Raw genomic sequence first — 16,039 nt, 5'->3', positions numbered from 1 at the left:
GGACGGACGGACGGACGGACGGACGGACGGACGGACGGACGGACGGACGAGCTGGGGGTCAGAGTCCGTATGGGTACCAAAGGGGGTACTCCATGCTGCGGCACCAGTCAATGGTCGGCGGCTTGGTCCCAGTCGCACGTGGGGGACTCGTGGTTCGTGGCGGAGCTTGGGTGGTGAATTACATGAATAGTCGGGGTCCGCGGAGGGATGCACCTCAATAGGCTTTCGGGTTGGGCGAGCGAAGCACTCGTTTAGGAGCAGGTTGATGGTGGGTCGTGATGGGGGATGTAAAAATAAAAGAAAGCGATTGATTAACCTAACTGATCCGTCGCAGTGCACACATTTAATTCTCCCACTAAACAAAAGGAAGGGACCTGTCTCACACGGACTTAACGGGATAACTTGTCGTGTATGGGCGGAGCGTGTATTGTATGGGCGGAGCCCGGGTCACGGTTGGTGGTGGTCACGTGGTTGTGGCTTCATATGTCACGGCTCGCCCACTCGGGACTTGTAGCACCAGTAGCGTCAGTAGCAGCATGTGCTGTCATGAGCAGTGTCCTATAGGTCGTGTGCCTGTTCGGTGCATCGAGTACGTAATAAAGCGGGAGTTACGGGCATCGTACGTCCACCCTCTCGCTCGAGGCAATAAAGCGGAGACGTGCTATCCTCCGGCTCGTGTCTGCCTGCTCGCACCTCTGCCACGACACTACATAACTGACATTTGGGACTTCTGTATGTTGAATGCAAATGGTTTCCAGATCTGTAACAATATTTATTCAAGGAAAGAACGACGGTTAAATGTTAACTGAAGCCACATCTATCCATTAAAGCAAACAATTTTGTGATGTTGTGGACCGAGTTAAAACATTCCTCCGGTGCAGTATATAGGAGCCATGGCGGTTAAGTTCGCAATAGTATGTGGAACATTAACTTTAAACCGTTTCTCCCATACAAGTTAAGTGAAGCGTTATTTAAGTGTTAGATATCTTTAAACTAACATATATATATGTATATATAATTATGACTTTTTTTGGTCGACCCTTGTGAGTATTCGATATGTGCCATCATCCTGAGCAGTTGTAGCGGTGCCACGTGGCTGGAGCTATGATGACGTCAGACCGGAAACGGAAATCGAAAGATGTGGGAGTGTTCTGAGACGGCGGAGTGAAATCAAGTCGGTCAGGCCACAAGTGTAACAGGAAAGCGAGCAGTTGTTGCGATGTGGGTGATGTTGCGTCGAGCCGCCCTGTGCCTGTGCCTGGTGCAGTTGACTCGCTTGTCTTACCACGTGGAGGCCGTTGAACTCACTTTCGAATTGGAGGACAACGCCGCGGAGTGTTTCTACGAGGACATCGAACAGGGCCAGAAATCGACGGTGGATTTCCAGGTACACCTGCACCTGCATCAGGAAACGTTAATCGCTTTTCCTTTCGTGAACGCTCGTTGTTGAAGCACCTCGGTTACCTGTTCGACGTGTCCCGTACTGTTCATGGACCCCGTGGGAAGGGTCTCACCCCTAACCTTTGGATAGCGGACTTGACTAATTAAATGTTACATGTGTCATGATTAATTGGTTCACGAGCGCCAGCCAGAGTGACCACTATATTCGTTATGTCTGTGTGTCTGTCTGTCTGTCCAGAGCGTAAGTCCGTGGACTTTGATCCGATCTTGATTAAACTTGGTTATGTGTTCGATATCAATGTCTAGTTGTGTTTTCCTAGATGAGGGCGTGTTACGCCCATTGTGGGAGGAGCCACGCCCAAAAAATAGCCATTTTTAGGGGGTATTCGGATTAAAAATCTATCTTCTCCGAGGGAATTTACTGAATGGAATGGGTTCTTCGGTGTTTGAAGAGCAAAATGAATTAATTATCTAAAACTTGTCCTTGTCCGATTTTTCATTTTTGTCCCAAGGTCAAGGTCACAAGGTCAAAAACTTAGAAAATTGCGAATTTTGACCTAAAAATCAGATGACCGCCCAAACTTTGCTAGCTAGGATGACAATATTTTTTATACATAATCTTGAGGTCATTCCCCACCTAAAGTCTTGAAACCATTTTGCTCTATCTCGAACACCTTGCCCTTGGCGCCCCCTTCAAGTTTGTTTTTACGCTGATTTCATCAAAGTATGGATAATCCGAGGAGTGCAAAATGCCATATAGCGTTATATTGACGTTATATTGTTCCTGGAATATAAATGACGTTATATTGTTCCTGGAATGTTCCAGAGGAAGTTTTGCACCAAAGGTCATAATCCTTGACCTTTAAAGGCCACAAAGGTGAAATTTTCAAAGTTGTGGGATTCTAACCGGGTTTTCGACCTTCTTCGAAGAACTAGCTCCAATAAGCTATATCACGCATCCTGTTTCCTTATTTTAATGTCCACAACATTGTTTTGTGACTTTTAAAGGTTACGCAAAGGTCAAATTTTGAAAGTTGTTGAACGAAACCGGTTTTCGACATTTTGCAGCTAATAACCTGTCACTCGTACCACATCATGTTGATCATTTTTATTACTTGGTCAAAAATGATCACATTGCCTCATCCTTGACTTCTGAAGCAATCTACATCGTCAAATACCGCTCGTGAACCATCGTCGTCTTCAGACTTGTTTAATTTTGTTTCCTAACAGATCGATGTAGACCTCGTTGTCTGTGCGAAGACCCAAATTCCAAACTGTACCTTAACCAGACTAGCCGACCACCTCACCCTTCCACACTGGGTACCTGTACTAAGTGGGTGATGCCTCAATTCCCAATCTTTTGTTTATTTGTGGGAGTTTTTGTGTTTTAAAGCAACTTTTTATTCGATTGTAAATTTGGACACCAAAATAAACTGGTCGGTGAATGTCTTGATTGCACAGACCCAAAGTCTGACTGTTGTGAGATTTAATAGGTATGATTACGTCGTCATCATCATCATGGAACAAAGATATTCCTTTATACTTCATTCGCAGGCAGGGAGTTGCGTCATAAAGTGCACTGGCCCTCCAATTGATGTTGAGCTGAGTGTCCTGTTTGCTGGCATTAAGTTTAACTAACTCGTACTGTCGTTCGATGAAGAGTAGGTGAGTTATCATTGTAAGCAAATTGCCAAGTCGTGGCCAGATCAGCTTCATTCATTCGAACGGCAGGCCAACCAGTTCGTAAAAGACTTTGGACAAAAACCTTCCTTGGCTGACTGACAAAGAACACAATTGGAACTAGAACAGCACTCGGTAGAACAAATACCTTCACCAGGCTGAACAGTTCATGGTTTGTATCCCATCCCACTGACAGTGTGACCACTCCTCATTTTCTTAAATGCCAAGGTGAGCCAATGAAAAAAAGCCAAGAATTCACAAGGTTTCGGAAAAGCGATGATAATAGAAAACCTATGCACCGAGAAAACCAAGGTGAACAATGAATAGCCAAGATCTTGTGAAAAAAGCCAAGGAGTGTTCACACTGCCCACTGATAGGTCGGACCTGAATCCGGACCGAAACCAAAATCTAATCCGCTTGTTCACGTCACCGAACCAACTCGTCCATCTAGTTTTGTCATAATCCATCCATAACTTTTTGAGATATCTTGCTCACAGACGAACAAAGAAAACAAACGTGTGAAACCATAACCTGCGTAAACCTTCGGTGGCGGGGGTAATAATTGTGGCCGTTAAGTACAGTAGTTTTGCTTCCGATCAAATTGTTAACCTCCGCCATCGAAGATGGCCGGAGGTTACTGTTTTCACCCGTCTGTTTGTTTGTTTGCTTGTGAACAGTATTACGGAAAAAGTCCTTGACGGATTTCGACAAAACTTGGTGGGGGGATTAGGTATGGTCCAAGGATCATGCCATTAGATTTTGGACTTGGTCCATAGTCCAATATGGCCGCTATGGTGGCCATTTTGAAAAGATATTTGAATTTTTGTTTTTGCATTTCTACATGTTTTAAGTGATTTCCACCCCCCCCAAAATAAATTGATAGAGAGAAAAAAAATTTGAAACTTTTTTTTCAAAAAAATTTCGATTTTTTTTTTTTTTTTTTTGCATTTCGACATGTTATAAGTGATTTCCAACAAAAAAAACATGCCAGAATTATAATTGTGGCTGATTTTGGAACTTCAGGTGGATATACCCACGTAAAATCAATTTCTGTCTCAAGGAATCTAGTTATGACGAATGAATAGAGTATGTAAAAGTTAAAATTAAAAGAGAAAGTTGCAAACTCTCACTCTGTGAGCACTGTTGATGTCAAATTGAATGAATAGGATATCAGGTTCTCTTGAGTGACCCAGCAGTATCGGCGGCGGAGGTATTGCACTCTACTGAGTGCTCCCCCTCCTAGTTCTGTCTGAGATCGTTTTTCTTTATATAATAGGGGTGATCATTTTGCTTGAAGCCCAACATATAATCGCTTTAATTTCTCAACATAATCTCCATTCCTAGTAATGCATTTCATCCATCGGTACTCTTGCTTGGCTACGCCCATTCTGTGGCATTCCTTGTAACGCCCCTATAGGAAGTCCACAGCTGCCATCACAACATTGTCGTTCTCATATTTGTTCTCCCACAGAGTTTCTTTCTTCAGGTGAGGAAACGAATACAAGTCAGATGGGGATAGATCTAGTAAGTACGAGACAACCCGTGAACCCGTTAGGTTCTCGTTGTGACAGCAGTTGATAAAAAAAATCATTTCAAATAAAATAATAAAGATAGCTTCAGCGAACTATACTGCTGAGGTTGTTTGCATTGATCAAATACTCCCGAAGAGTACTTGACTGAATCGTGAATTGATTTTTTAATAATTTTTTTTTCATTTCCCCGATTTGAACGAAACTTGATATTGTGCGTCAATGTGAAGAGAAAATAAAGTCGAACAATTTATTGTGCGGAATCTTCTAAACACATTTTTATTTATTCATGAACACGGAAGTATTAGATCAAAATGGCGATGTTTATTTTATGCTAAAAAAAAATCATTCTTTGTCGACACTAAATGTTTGAGATTTTAAAATAAATCATTTCAAGAAAAAAAGAAAAGATAGCTCCAGCGAACTATACCACTGAGGTTGTTTGCATTGATCAAATACTCCCGAAGAGTACTTGACTGAATCGGGAATTGAATTTTAAAATTTTTTTCTTTGCCCGATTTTAACGAAACTTGATACTGCACACCGCAGGCGAATGGTGAGTAAGGTGGGCTGAAAATCTTTGCGCTGTCATGTACCATTTTAGCTGTATTTTGGGACCATATATATATATATATATATATATATATATATATATATATATATATATATATATATATATATATATATATATACACACACACACATACAAGATGAGAGTTTTAGTAATATATAGATAGATGGTGGGTATGGCAGAAGTTCATAACCACAGTTCGCAACAGTAGCCACCGACCATTGGGCTGTGTGTGGAGAGGTGTGTCCTGGAGAAGCGGCACACCTTGGGTCAGTGTCCCTCTCCTCATTTACTCGATTCCATCACGCAACCAGTGCAGTTCATCAGAATAATACTCCTTGTTAACAGTATTTCCCTTTTTTGAGAAGTCTACCATTATCACACAATCACAATCCCCAAAACAGTGGCCATGAGTCATGACCTTTCCAGCTGATGATATCCTCTTGAACATTTGAGTGGATGGAAACCATGTGTTTCCACTGCATGTTGTGTTGCTTGGTCTCAGGATCAAAGTGGTGAACGCATGTCTCATCCTGTGTGACAATCCGCTGTCGGAAGTCATCTGCATCATTTTGAAAACGGTCCAATGGCTCATGGGAAATGTGAAGAGGAGCTGTTTTTTTGGTTTTTTTTGGTCAAATATCACAATTCCGTGCTGACACCTTTGCCATGCCCAATTTGTCTGTGAGGATTGATTGAACCGAACCCAAACTGACAACCAATGTCTCAGCGAGGTGCCTGACAGTTGCCCGTTTGCCTTTCATCACTCCTTCATGCACTTAGTCCACCATTTCTAGCGCTGCAACCTCAACAGAACGACCTGATCTCTGTTCATCTTCGGTGCTTGTTCTGCCATGATTGTACTCAGCTACCCAATTCTTTACCATGAAATACGAAGGAGCATCATCCCTCAATGTCATTACCATGTTCCCAACTTTGAGTCCTGCTCTGGAAAATGTATGAGCAGAAATATGGAATTAGCAAGGAAAGATCTTTGTATTCAATAACTTTCATCATCAAACTGTGGTGTAAAACTGTAAACCTTACTCGAGTAACTCCACTAACAATACAGGTTGAATCAATTATTTAATACATGATCATGGAGAGAGCAATCAAGTTGTATTGATTGTCTTTCTCCATGATCATGTATTAAATATGTGATTCAACCTGTATTGCGACTGGAGTTGCTTGAGTAAGGTTTCGAGTTTTACACCACACTACCATGTTTACAAGTAGGGCGAACCACAAACAAACTTATCACCCCTTGGAAAGAGAATAATTGTTTTGAACATTCACAAAAAACTGAGGATGATAAACTAGCTGTTGATTTGTGGGGTCAGGAAACCAGTTGAATGCTTCCAGGTTAAGGTTCATACTTTAGATAAGAGAACTATATTTTGTGGTTTATAATTTAAATAAAGTTTAATAAAGGATGTTGTGGGTAAGGTGGCTGACTTGGGACCGAAGGGTCCTGAGTTTGAGTCCCTGTCAGCTGTTGTTAACACCAAGTGGGGTTGACTCAGCCTGTCATCCTTCGGAGGTCGGTGAAATGAGTACCAATGCGCTGGGGTAATAACCATTCAGGGTAACCTGCATCAGAGTGGCGACCCATCCAGGACTGTACTCCTTGCCAATGAAACTGCCTCGGCAGCACGATGTGCCTTTGCGGTGTGAAAGGAATGGTATTATTTTGCCGCCTTATGGGCCACTTGGCCTGAAGAGGAAAGATGAGATGATTAAAGGATGTTGTGAAATTAACATCATTTACAAAAAATCCTTTAAATTATGTCATATTTTCGGAACTGTGTCTGTTTGTTTTTTTTTTAGTTGTTTGGTTTTTTTTTTGCCATTAATTTCTGTCTAATGTATTGCCTCGTGTTCAGGGTCTAACAAAATACCTTCCAGAGGTTTTGCCTCCACAGACGAACTGGGTGGTAATACAACCAATTCAAATTTGAGAAAACCCACGACGCTCATAAAATTGATTTTCCACATACGCTCCGCTTTGGCAAGCAGCATGCTGTCGGAAATTCCTCGATGCGACTTTTGCAATCTGACTTGCATGCGGAATAGTGCAAAACCAATGTATCGCTGTTTCATGACAAAAATAACGATTTATTAACAAATAGGAGGAAGGGAAGCATTGCGATGAACAAGAATACAATGACTCGACAGGAAACCAACATGCACTTATCTAAACAGACACAGAACTAACTAGAGGGGGAGCACTCGGTGGAGTGCAAAACCTCCGCCGCCAATACTGCAAGGTCACTCAAGTGAATCTGATATCCTATTTATTCAATTTGACGTCAACAGTGCTCACAGAGTTATAGTTTGCAACTTTCCCTTTTACTTTTAACTTTTACATACTCAATTCATTCGTCATAACTCAATTCCTTGAGACAGAAATTGATTGTACGTGGGTATATCCACCTGAAGTTCCAAAATCAGCCGCAATTATAATTCTGGCATGTTTTTTTGTTGGAAATCACTTATAACATGTAGAAATGCAGAAAAAAAAAATCGAAATTTTGTTGAAAAAAAAGTTTCAAAAATTTTTTTTTCTTTTTTTTTTTTGGGGGGGGGGGGGGGTTGGAAATCACTTAAACATGTAGAAATGCAAAAACAAAAATTCAAATATTTTTTCAAATTGCCCGCCATAGCGGCCATATTGGATTTTGGACCAAGTCCAAAATCTAATGCCATGATCCTTGGACCATACCTAACCCCCCCCCACCAAGTTTCGTCAAAATCCGTCGAGGAGTTTTTCCGTAATACTGTTCACAAACAAACAAACAAACAGAAAGGGGTGAAAACAGTAACCTCCATCCATCTTCGATGGTGGAGGTTAAAGATGCCTTTCATAAAAGTATGTCTAACAGACACGCACACGCACACACAACGAAGAACAAGGGGATGCGAAGAAAATAAATGAAAGTAATTGGCAGGGAAGAATCCAGCATGCAGGTGATTGTACAATGTGGTGGAATGGAGAACTTGGTGTAACTGTCATATCATCGCTTGGAGTTGCGAGTCCAGGTGATGTAAAGACGTCCTGAGCGCCTGCAGACATGTTCTGACGATGAGTTGTCCTTTTTTATCCCACCTTGAAAAGCTCCTGCTCGTTTTCACACAATCGCCCCAACTGTGAGGCTGTGACTTTTGCCTTCACCGATTGGCTAGTGGCAAAACCGCCTCTGTCCTAATTGGATGGAAAGGTGCTGGCCCAGGAACTTTAAAGCCATTGGCTTTGTGCTTCCACACACGACACAGTCCCTGAGCTCCTATTCCTCCAGTACACTCACCACCCACACCCCATGATAGGCCAGGACCCGGCGTTTAAAATGTCGAATCATAATGCGACCTGGGGCTCAGTGATGTCACGGGGATTGACACACCCCTGAAGGATTAGAATGAGGGGAATAAATAAAAAAAATACAAATAAGTATTCTGAGAAATGACTGATATATAACAGAGAAGTTACAAAGGGATGAGAGGAATAATAAGAAGCTACTCAATGAATGCTGGATCAAGGTAGCTCAAGGTAGCGTTCTGGTCTCTGGCACAGTAATAGGAATTTGACACGACAGCTCTTCTGAATATATAATAAAGATATAGTTAACTACGATAAATATTTATCTGCTCCTGGGGTATTTTCGTCACAGTATGTATAAGCTTTTCCTTTAATCTTAGATATGGTAAAAAAAATTAAGGTTTTGCCCTTGTAATGGCTAAAAATTTATTTTTATTTATTTATTTTTTGATGCTTATCCCCCCCTCCCCCCCCACCACCAACAAACTGTGGCATGTCCTTGATTGTTAAAAAATATTCTTGTGATCCACCTTGTTTTTGATGGGAGGCAAAACCATGGAGAAGCAATATGTGTGAGAAAAAAGGTTCTGATATAATCCCGAAATGGAATTTTTGAAAGCAAGTTGTTTTGTCGGTATTTTTTGCTTTGCCTCAACATTGACCACTCGTCATTTCTAAGATTTTCGAAAAGGTTGATCAAGTTAATGAAGCAAAATAATCTTGAAGTCTGAAGTTTTTTTTATGATTTAATTTCAAATTCTGTTTACGTCATTGCTTGTTTGATTACACCTATTCACTTCCCTCACCTACTATTTGTTTTGGAGCAGGTTATTACAGGTGGCAGTTACGATGTCGACTGCAAGATTGAGGCACCAGGTGGCATGGTGTTGTACAAGGAAGCAAGGAAGCAATATGACAGCCACACGTGGACGGCTGAAAAGAATGGAATTTATAGCATCTGCTTCAGCAATGAGTTCTCCACATTCAGCCACAAAACGGTGTATTTTGATTGGCAGGTTGGTGAAGAGGAACCGCTTTTCAGTGACAAAGGAACAAGAGCAGTGGCCATGACTCAGGTGAGAGGTTCACTGTTTATGCACACTTTGTTCGCAAGTTACAGACATAAATGGTACATAACATGATCTCTGGTGTTGTCGTAGATACTGCACAGGTTATTTATTATCCCCATGTTTTTTGAAAAAAAAAAAAAACGGGGAGTAGTCAAAAGGGCCGATTTCAAATAATGCAACGATGGGTACTTTTTAAAACATTACTTAATGAAACTTTGTGCTGTATAATCAACATTTTGGGGAACGCATGACATATGTAATGATTCATTCTTTTTTGGATTTGACCCCCGGTTCAGGCCCCAGGCTGTGGGCCCTTGGGGTTACAGGGGTCAAAATGGGGAAAAAATATTTTGAACTCAAAATTTGATATTGGGTCAGTCCTGGTGGAACTTTTTGGTATGAATCTCTAGTTTTTTGATTGTGAGTGCATTTTGCGTAAACTACATGGCACGAGAAACATCTGCTGTTTGAGGTGGCCATCCCAACTTGGGAGAATGTTCCCAGGCACAGCCAGAGTAAAACAACCACTTTCAACTCATTTCAGACAGCGGTTGAGGAATGCTTGGAATACAGAGCACGTATGTAAACTGGCCAAGTAGTTTTCAATTCCATCAGGTTTCCATAGAGATATTATTATAATACAGTGCACCACTGTAAACAGCGGGGACTTGTAATATAGTGTCCCACATGGAGCAACACTACACACGGTTAAATAGAGCATTTGTGTCAACCCCACCCCCAAACCACGACCGAAGCCCCATGACTTTTTTTTTTTTCCTTTAACGCCTAGAACCTTCCCAGACACACCCTAAATACAACCAACAAATTTCAACTCGCTTCATCCAGCAGTTTAGGAGTACATATAAGACAAACACACAAGCCAAATTATATATACTGGGTTTCCGGCCAGGTCATGAGTAGCTTCTCGGACCTGCTTCCTGATCTTTGACCCTGAGGCCGACGAGCCACAGATAACTCAGTGGTACAACAGGTTGTTAAGCAACTACAGATGCTGTCTGAGACGATTAATTTAGGTTGGGGCTTTAGTTCTAATTCCTGTGTTACGTTCCCGGCAAATTAATCCCCCCAGTTCGGGAACCGTGCTTCTCAACACCCCACTCCTGTTCAATCAGCACGGCCGCGCACTACCGTCAGTGGGATGTTGACTAATCCTAACCGTAGCGACACAGCGGGGCAAAACTCCCATCCACTATTGATACACTGGTGTCTAACCAATGGAAAAAGACGATCGGACAGTTTGGAAAGTTTATACAAGATTGAGCAAAGCACACGTGTTTACAGAGCAAAAGCTGTGTCACAAAGAAAGGTCTTACCCTTAAATACACAAGCCCTTTGGTCATTCATTTTACCACGCATCTACACACACACAGGCACCCCAATCATTCCGGGAGAAGTAGAGAAAAAGTTTGATAGGTGAGATATAGTGTCAATCCCGGCCTCACCCATACATGAGCCGTCCGGCTCACGTGTAACAGATTCACGTGCTGTATGGTGCGGGTGATTTGATAAATGCAGGTGGGAGATGTGGTGTATGTGGGTACGTGTAATGTGAACACTGAAAAGAACTATTGTGGACTCAGTTGATACTCAACACAAGTTCAAGTCAATGGGGTGTGTGCGCTGAAAGATGCAAATATGTAAGGTGCGTGTGTGATCCAGCAATTGTGAATTGCCCCCGGAGCATGGTGGGCTGCTGGTTTGTTCGGTGCTGTGGTGAGGACCGGACAAGTGGAAGTGCCGTACAGTGCATCCGACGCCCACATGAATGCCCACCCGCTGTGATTGGAACCTCACTTAAACGATCAAAGCGCTGGTGAAATGGATTTATGTTGGACAAGTGTTTTGAGAATATGGTTTGAGAATGGAATGTGAGAATGAGGTCTTTTATGTGTTGGATGTAACTCCTTGGGGTTGTCCAAAACCTCAACAATGGTATGATTAAATTGAGAAACCAAGGAGAATGAAGGTTCGGGAATTTTGGCAGATGCAGATGAAGATGGGAAAGGATGCGATAGGAGTAAAGGAAGGCAGTTGTATGAGCTGTACATGGGAAAGATGCAAAATTATTCCAATTTTACTTAATAATGAAATTGCCCCTTTGGTACTCAAGCTTCTGGCCAAGTCATATTCGTGCCACAGCACTTTATCATGCCTTAGTTTGTGTGGGCACTCGACCAGAAATTTATCACATGTTCTCTCCATTTTCTTGGTTCTGTCATTGTGTGATCACCGTTCAAGATATCGTCACTAATTGATTCATTTTACCCCTGTTTACTTGCTTTGCTCTTGTAATCCTTCTCTCCACCCCCTGTTGCTCATTGCTAACCGTCTGGTACCTTGTGCTGCTGCAGATGGAGTCTTCTTGCGTCAGCATTCATGAGGCACTCAAGTCTGTGATTGGTTACCAAACTCATCACCGCCTAGAAGAAGCTCAGGACCGATACCAAGCCGAGGATCTTAACTCTCGTGTGAACCTCTGGTCCGTGGGTGAGACGGTCATCCTGTTGCTTGTTGGCATCGGGCAAGTGATGTTGCTGAAAAGTTTCTTCTCCGAGAAGAAGACAAGCCTGCGGATGGGCCTATGATGACACTACTTGATTTGATGATTCACAGTCGGTGCTTTGGATTTCCTCTTCTGACCTGTCCTCGGCTGGGCCCCATTTTGACTACCTTGCTTGATTGCAACCTGTCGATGTGGCTTTTGGAGGGGTATAGGAGTGGTCACACAGCTGTGGAACATGCAGTGGGTCTTTAAATGGTTGTCAGCCTTACCTTAAATATGTTTTCGTGCTGACTGCATTTGTTTGCACCGATCTGCTGAAATCGTTCGTTAAGTAATCGTTATGGCCCAAGTGTTCTGAAACGGTGCAAAATGAATATCTTCCCCTGGTTTTTAAAATATAATCAGGGCAGATAAAAGTCGTTTCTTTTTCATTCTTTCAATTTGCAGTTTGTTGGATCTGTTCTCTTGACACGCAGCATTCCTAAGCGGTTGCTGTATTTTTTTTTATTTTTATTTTGGTGTTGATTAAAGATTGCTTTTGAAATAATTGTAATAAATCATCTTTTGTTAGGCATTCAATGCAAGTTCTGAGATTTGCAGTTTTAATGTAAATAGCTATTTAAATGATGCCTTGCTTGTTTGTTGGGGGGGGGGGGGGAATTGTCATGTCCATGGGAACGTTATTTGTTTATTCCTCGAGAGTTTAAAGTTTTTGTGTTTAATCATTAATGTTAAGTCTCCCTCTTGTATAAGGCAATAATAACTCATTTTCTATCAGGATGCAACTTTGTACTTGCACCTCGTCAAAGTTTGCACGTAATTATTTCCTCGTTCCAAGAAGAAAACGATCTTTGTTACATCAAAGCGACACAAATGATTGCAAATATAATTGATTGTACAATATAATGGTGTAATCTTGTCAAGTTTCATGATTTAAAACCTTACCTGCTCATAAAGTATATTGAGGTATTGTTGTCAAAGTAACCGATGGTATTTTTTACAGCGATTTATTTATGTAACAGGTAAACATATGAAACGTGTTAAAACGTGGACACTTTGAACCTTCATGTCAATTCCTCCTCTGCAGATCATCGATGCATTTGGCATGTAACATTGTCAATGTCCATTGAGAAACATTTCACTTTAAAAAAAAAAACTTTTATGACTCGTTAGATTAAAAAAAAAAAAAAGAAGTCTGTTTTTTTTTTGGTTGACTTGGATAAATACTCGTGCTTTATTACCCATTGCACGCAAAGCAAAAAGCCGGGTTAAGCAATTGGTCACTTCTGACGTCTGTTTGTCCTGTCTACAAATGTCAGTTTATGGTCGAGGAACGACTTGATTTTGATTGACTGTTACATTTTGAACATGAATCGGAAAACAAACCTGCCGTTTAGCAGTACTTTGCTTCTGAATTTGTCTCAATTGTGCATGCACAGGGAGGAGCGAGATAATATTTTTACTATCTATCTGCCTGGCAGTCAAATTAAATTGAAAATCATTCCAAACAGGAAACTCTTTTTTAGGATGTCAGAAAGGACACAAACAACAGACATGAATAACTAATGTAATGTGTTAAATAAGGTGATGTAAAAGAGACTGCGTCAACGGTGGTAAACTTCTGGAAAAAAAAAAAATTTCTACAACCTTTAAAATCTTTATTTTATTTCAATTGAAATATATTCCGTTGAGCAGTACTTGGACATAATATTGAAGCATTTTAGTCATCACGACCAATCAAATTTGCTGCCCGAAGACTCCGCCCATGTTTCTCAAAGTGTGGGACAATGTGTTCTCTGAACTCTCTTGTTCTGAAAGCATCTGAAGATATTTGGCAATATTACATTCATTGTACTCTTTATTTTGTCCACGATGCAAATTTTATCATGTTTGCATTCCATTTAAAATGTCATGTACTGTCAGACCCTGCTATTCACTATTCATTTGTGGCCCTGTGCGTGTATTTCGGGGTTTTTTTTCTTCACACATTCGCGGTTTTTCACGGGGTTTTTGATTTTTCCCTCATGAATTACTAACCGCCAGAAACCTACCCCCCTTTATCCATTGAAACAATGCCCCGCTTTTCGTGGATTCGTTATTTGCGACATTTTCCAGGAACATGTCCCCCTTGAATAGCGGGGTCTGACAGTACATTCAAGTTGGTTGACAAAAGATGCCATCTTTTGAGATCTTTCACCGAGCAATTCGTGGCAATTTGTCCTGGTAGCTATACCACATCTCCAAACTGGTAACTAGGGCCAGACATTGTTGTAATTTCTACCTTCAGCTGTGTGTCCTTTCTTTGCTGTTCTCAAACTAAACTGTACAAGGTGTTCTTTTCTGGAGTGCCTTGGAGCATACATCCCGAATATGGGCTGGTGTGCTGCATACCATTTTATACCACCTGGTATTCTGCTGGACATTCAGGCTCTCATACTGATCAGTATTGGTCAGCACAAAGCTGCCTTTCTGCAGGCAGGATAATAGCCTGTCTATATCTTCTATCTTCCTCTGGTCTTCATTTGCAGTATCCTCTCCATAAGTGGACTTACCACAGTCTTTCCTGTGGTCCTTCAAGACAGTAGTTCATCACCATCTCAGGTTATCTCTCATTTTTACATTAGTTGTTTTTTTATATTCTTTCTATATTTGGCTTATTTGTCTACATGTAGCTTTCTGCCAAAACTAAACCTGGTCTATCTGTCTGTCTGTTCTTCATTGGCCAATTGTTTGATTGACATTTAACCTTGTTGCTCTACTCTTCAAAAATTGCTACTTCTGCATTTGGGGGTCGGATTTTCGGGAAAGAAAACTGAATTAGAAAAGTGACCAGAAATATTGACTGGTCGTTTTGCGTTTTTGATGAAGTTAAACTGTAGAGCATTTTTTTGGAGAATGACACTTTCAGAATTTATTTCCATGGCAGGAAGTTTTTTTTTCTTTATTTTTTGTTTGCTTGTTTTTTGCGGCATTAATATTCCACTTGACGAGTTTATTGAAAATGATTTTTTTTGTTTTAATTTTAATGCTTCTGATCTTTTTTTAAAATTTACAACATGCAGTGAATGTTGCATTTCTTGTTAACAGCTATTTATTTAGAATGTTTAAATGTTCAACTCTTCTTGATGTGTTCTTCCGGTAAAGTATTCCTCGTTGGACTCCTAAGATTCAGATTTTACCTCCCACCTCCACCACCTTTGTACCTTTCTATTTCATTTGTGCAACTGCCTTCCTTAGTCAGTTCACTCGTGCTCTTTTCCGCTAGGACTTCAAGTTCAGTTGCACAACCATCCCACGTTATCCTCCGTCCAAACTCGTGATCTTTTCTACGACCATGAACATTGCGTAACCAAACCATCTTGCAGCTTAGTTTCCTCCCTTCATTTATCCTATTTCCGTTTATTCATTCCCTGCCTGTGTTCAAATGTGGCCCCACTCTCAGTCCTTTGGCTTTTACCCCATGTCACGTGACTCTTCCATGAATTTTTTGCGTGGTTTGACATTGCAAAACATTTTCACAACGGATTTTTTTATTTGTTCACAAATGCTTGTAACAGTGCTATAACCAGTTTGAGTTTGGATAAATTGGACATTAGAAGCTGTTTTGTTCATCTCACCAGTGTTGTACCCACATCCCATTACCTATGTATTTTATCTGTCTCGTGAACCCTATTTAATTAAAGATCTGTCGACATCCCAATTGTTTAAATTGATGCTCGTATATTGTCATCTCTGTCTAAAACGGAGTGCGAAATAATTTTTTTAAACTTTCTATCAACTCTGACTTATTTCAACAAAAGAAAAACAAACAAAGCATAGACACACACAGTTTTCATTTTACAATGTTTTTAGCTCACCTGGAACATAGTTCAGGGCAGCTTTTTTGGATGGCGTATCATCCGACAGGCCATCCATAAACACTTGCAACTTCTTCTCTGAAGCTACATACAC

At 41.0% G+C, this 16,039-nt stretch overlaps 1 protein-coding gene across 1 annotated transcript; it reads left to right on the top strand.

The window, feature by feature from the left end:
- The first annotated feature begins 1,106 nt into the window (after window positions 1–1,106).
- LOC147030616 (transmembrane emp24 domain-containing protein 7-like) lies at window positions 1,107–15,801 on the top strand. The gene is made up of 3 exons (XM_085874857.1): window positions 1,107–1,387; window positions 9,322–9,570; window positions 11,937–15,801. The coding sequence occupies exons 1-3, from the start codon at window positions 1,220–1,222 to the stop codon at window positions 12,168–12,170; spliced, it is 651 nt and encodes a 216-aa protein (XP_085730983.1). The 5' UTR covers window positions 1,107–1,219; the 3' UTR covers window positions 12,171–15,801.
- Window positions 15,802–16,039: the final 238 nt, after the last annotated feature.

The sequence above is a fragment of the Eptatretus burgeri genome, chromosome 3, assembly GCF_056783735.1.
Source record: "Eptatretus burgeri isolate ZD-2024b chromosome 3, Ebu_testis_v1, whole genome shotgun sequence".
In the NCBI taxonomy this organism is placed as follows: domain Eukaryota; kingdom Metazoa; phylum Chordata; class Myxini; order Myxiniformes; family Myxinidae; genus Eptatretus; species Eptatretus burgeri.
The sequence above is the reverse complement of the archived record's forward strand: the minus strand, read 5'-3'. Positions and strand labels throughout refer to the sequence as shown.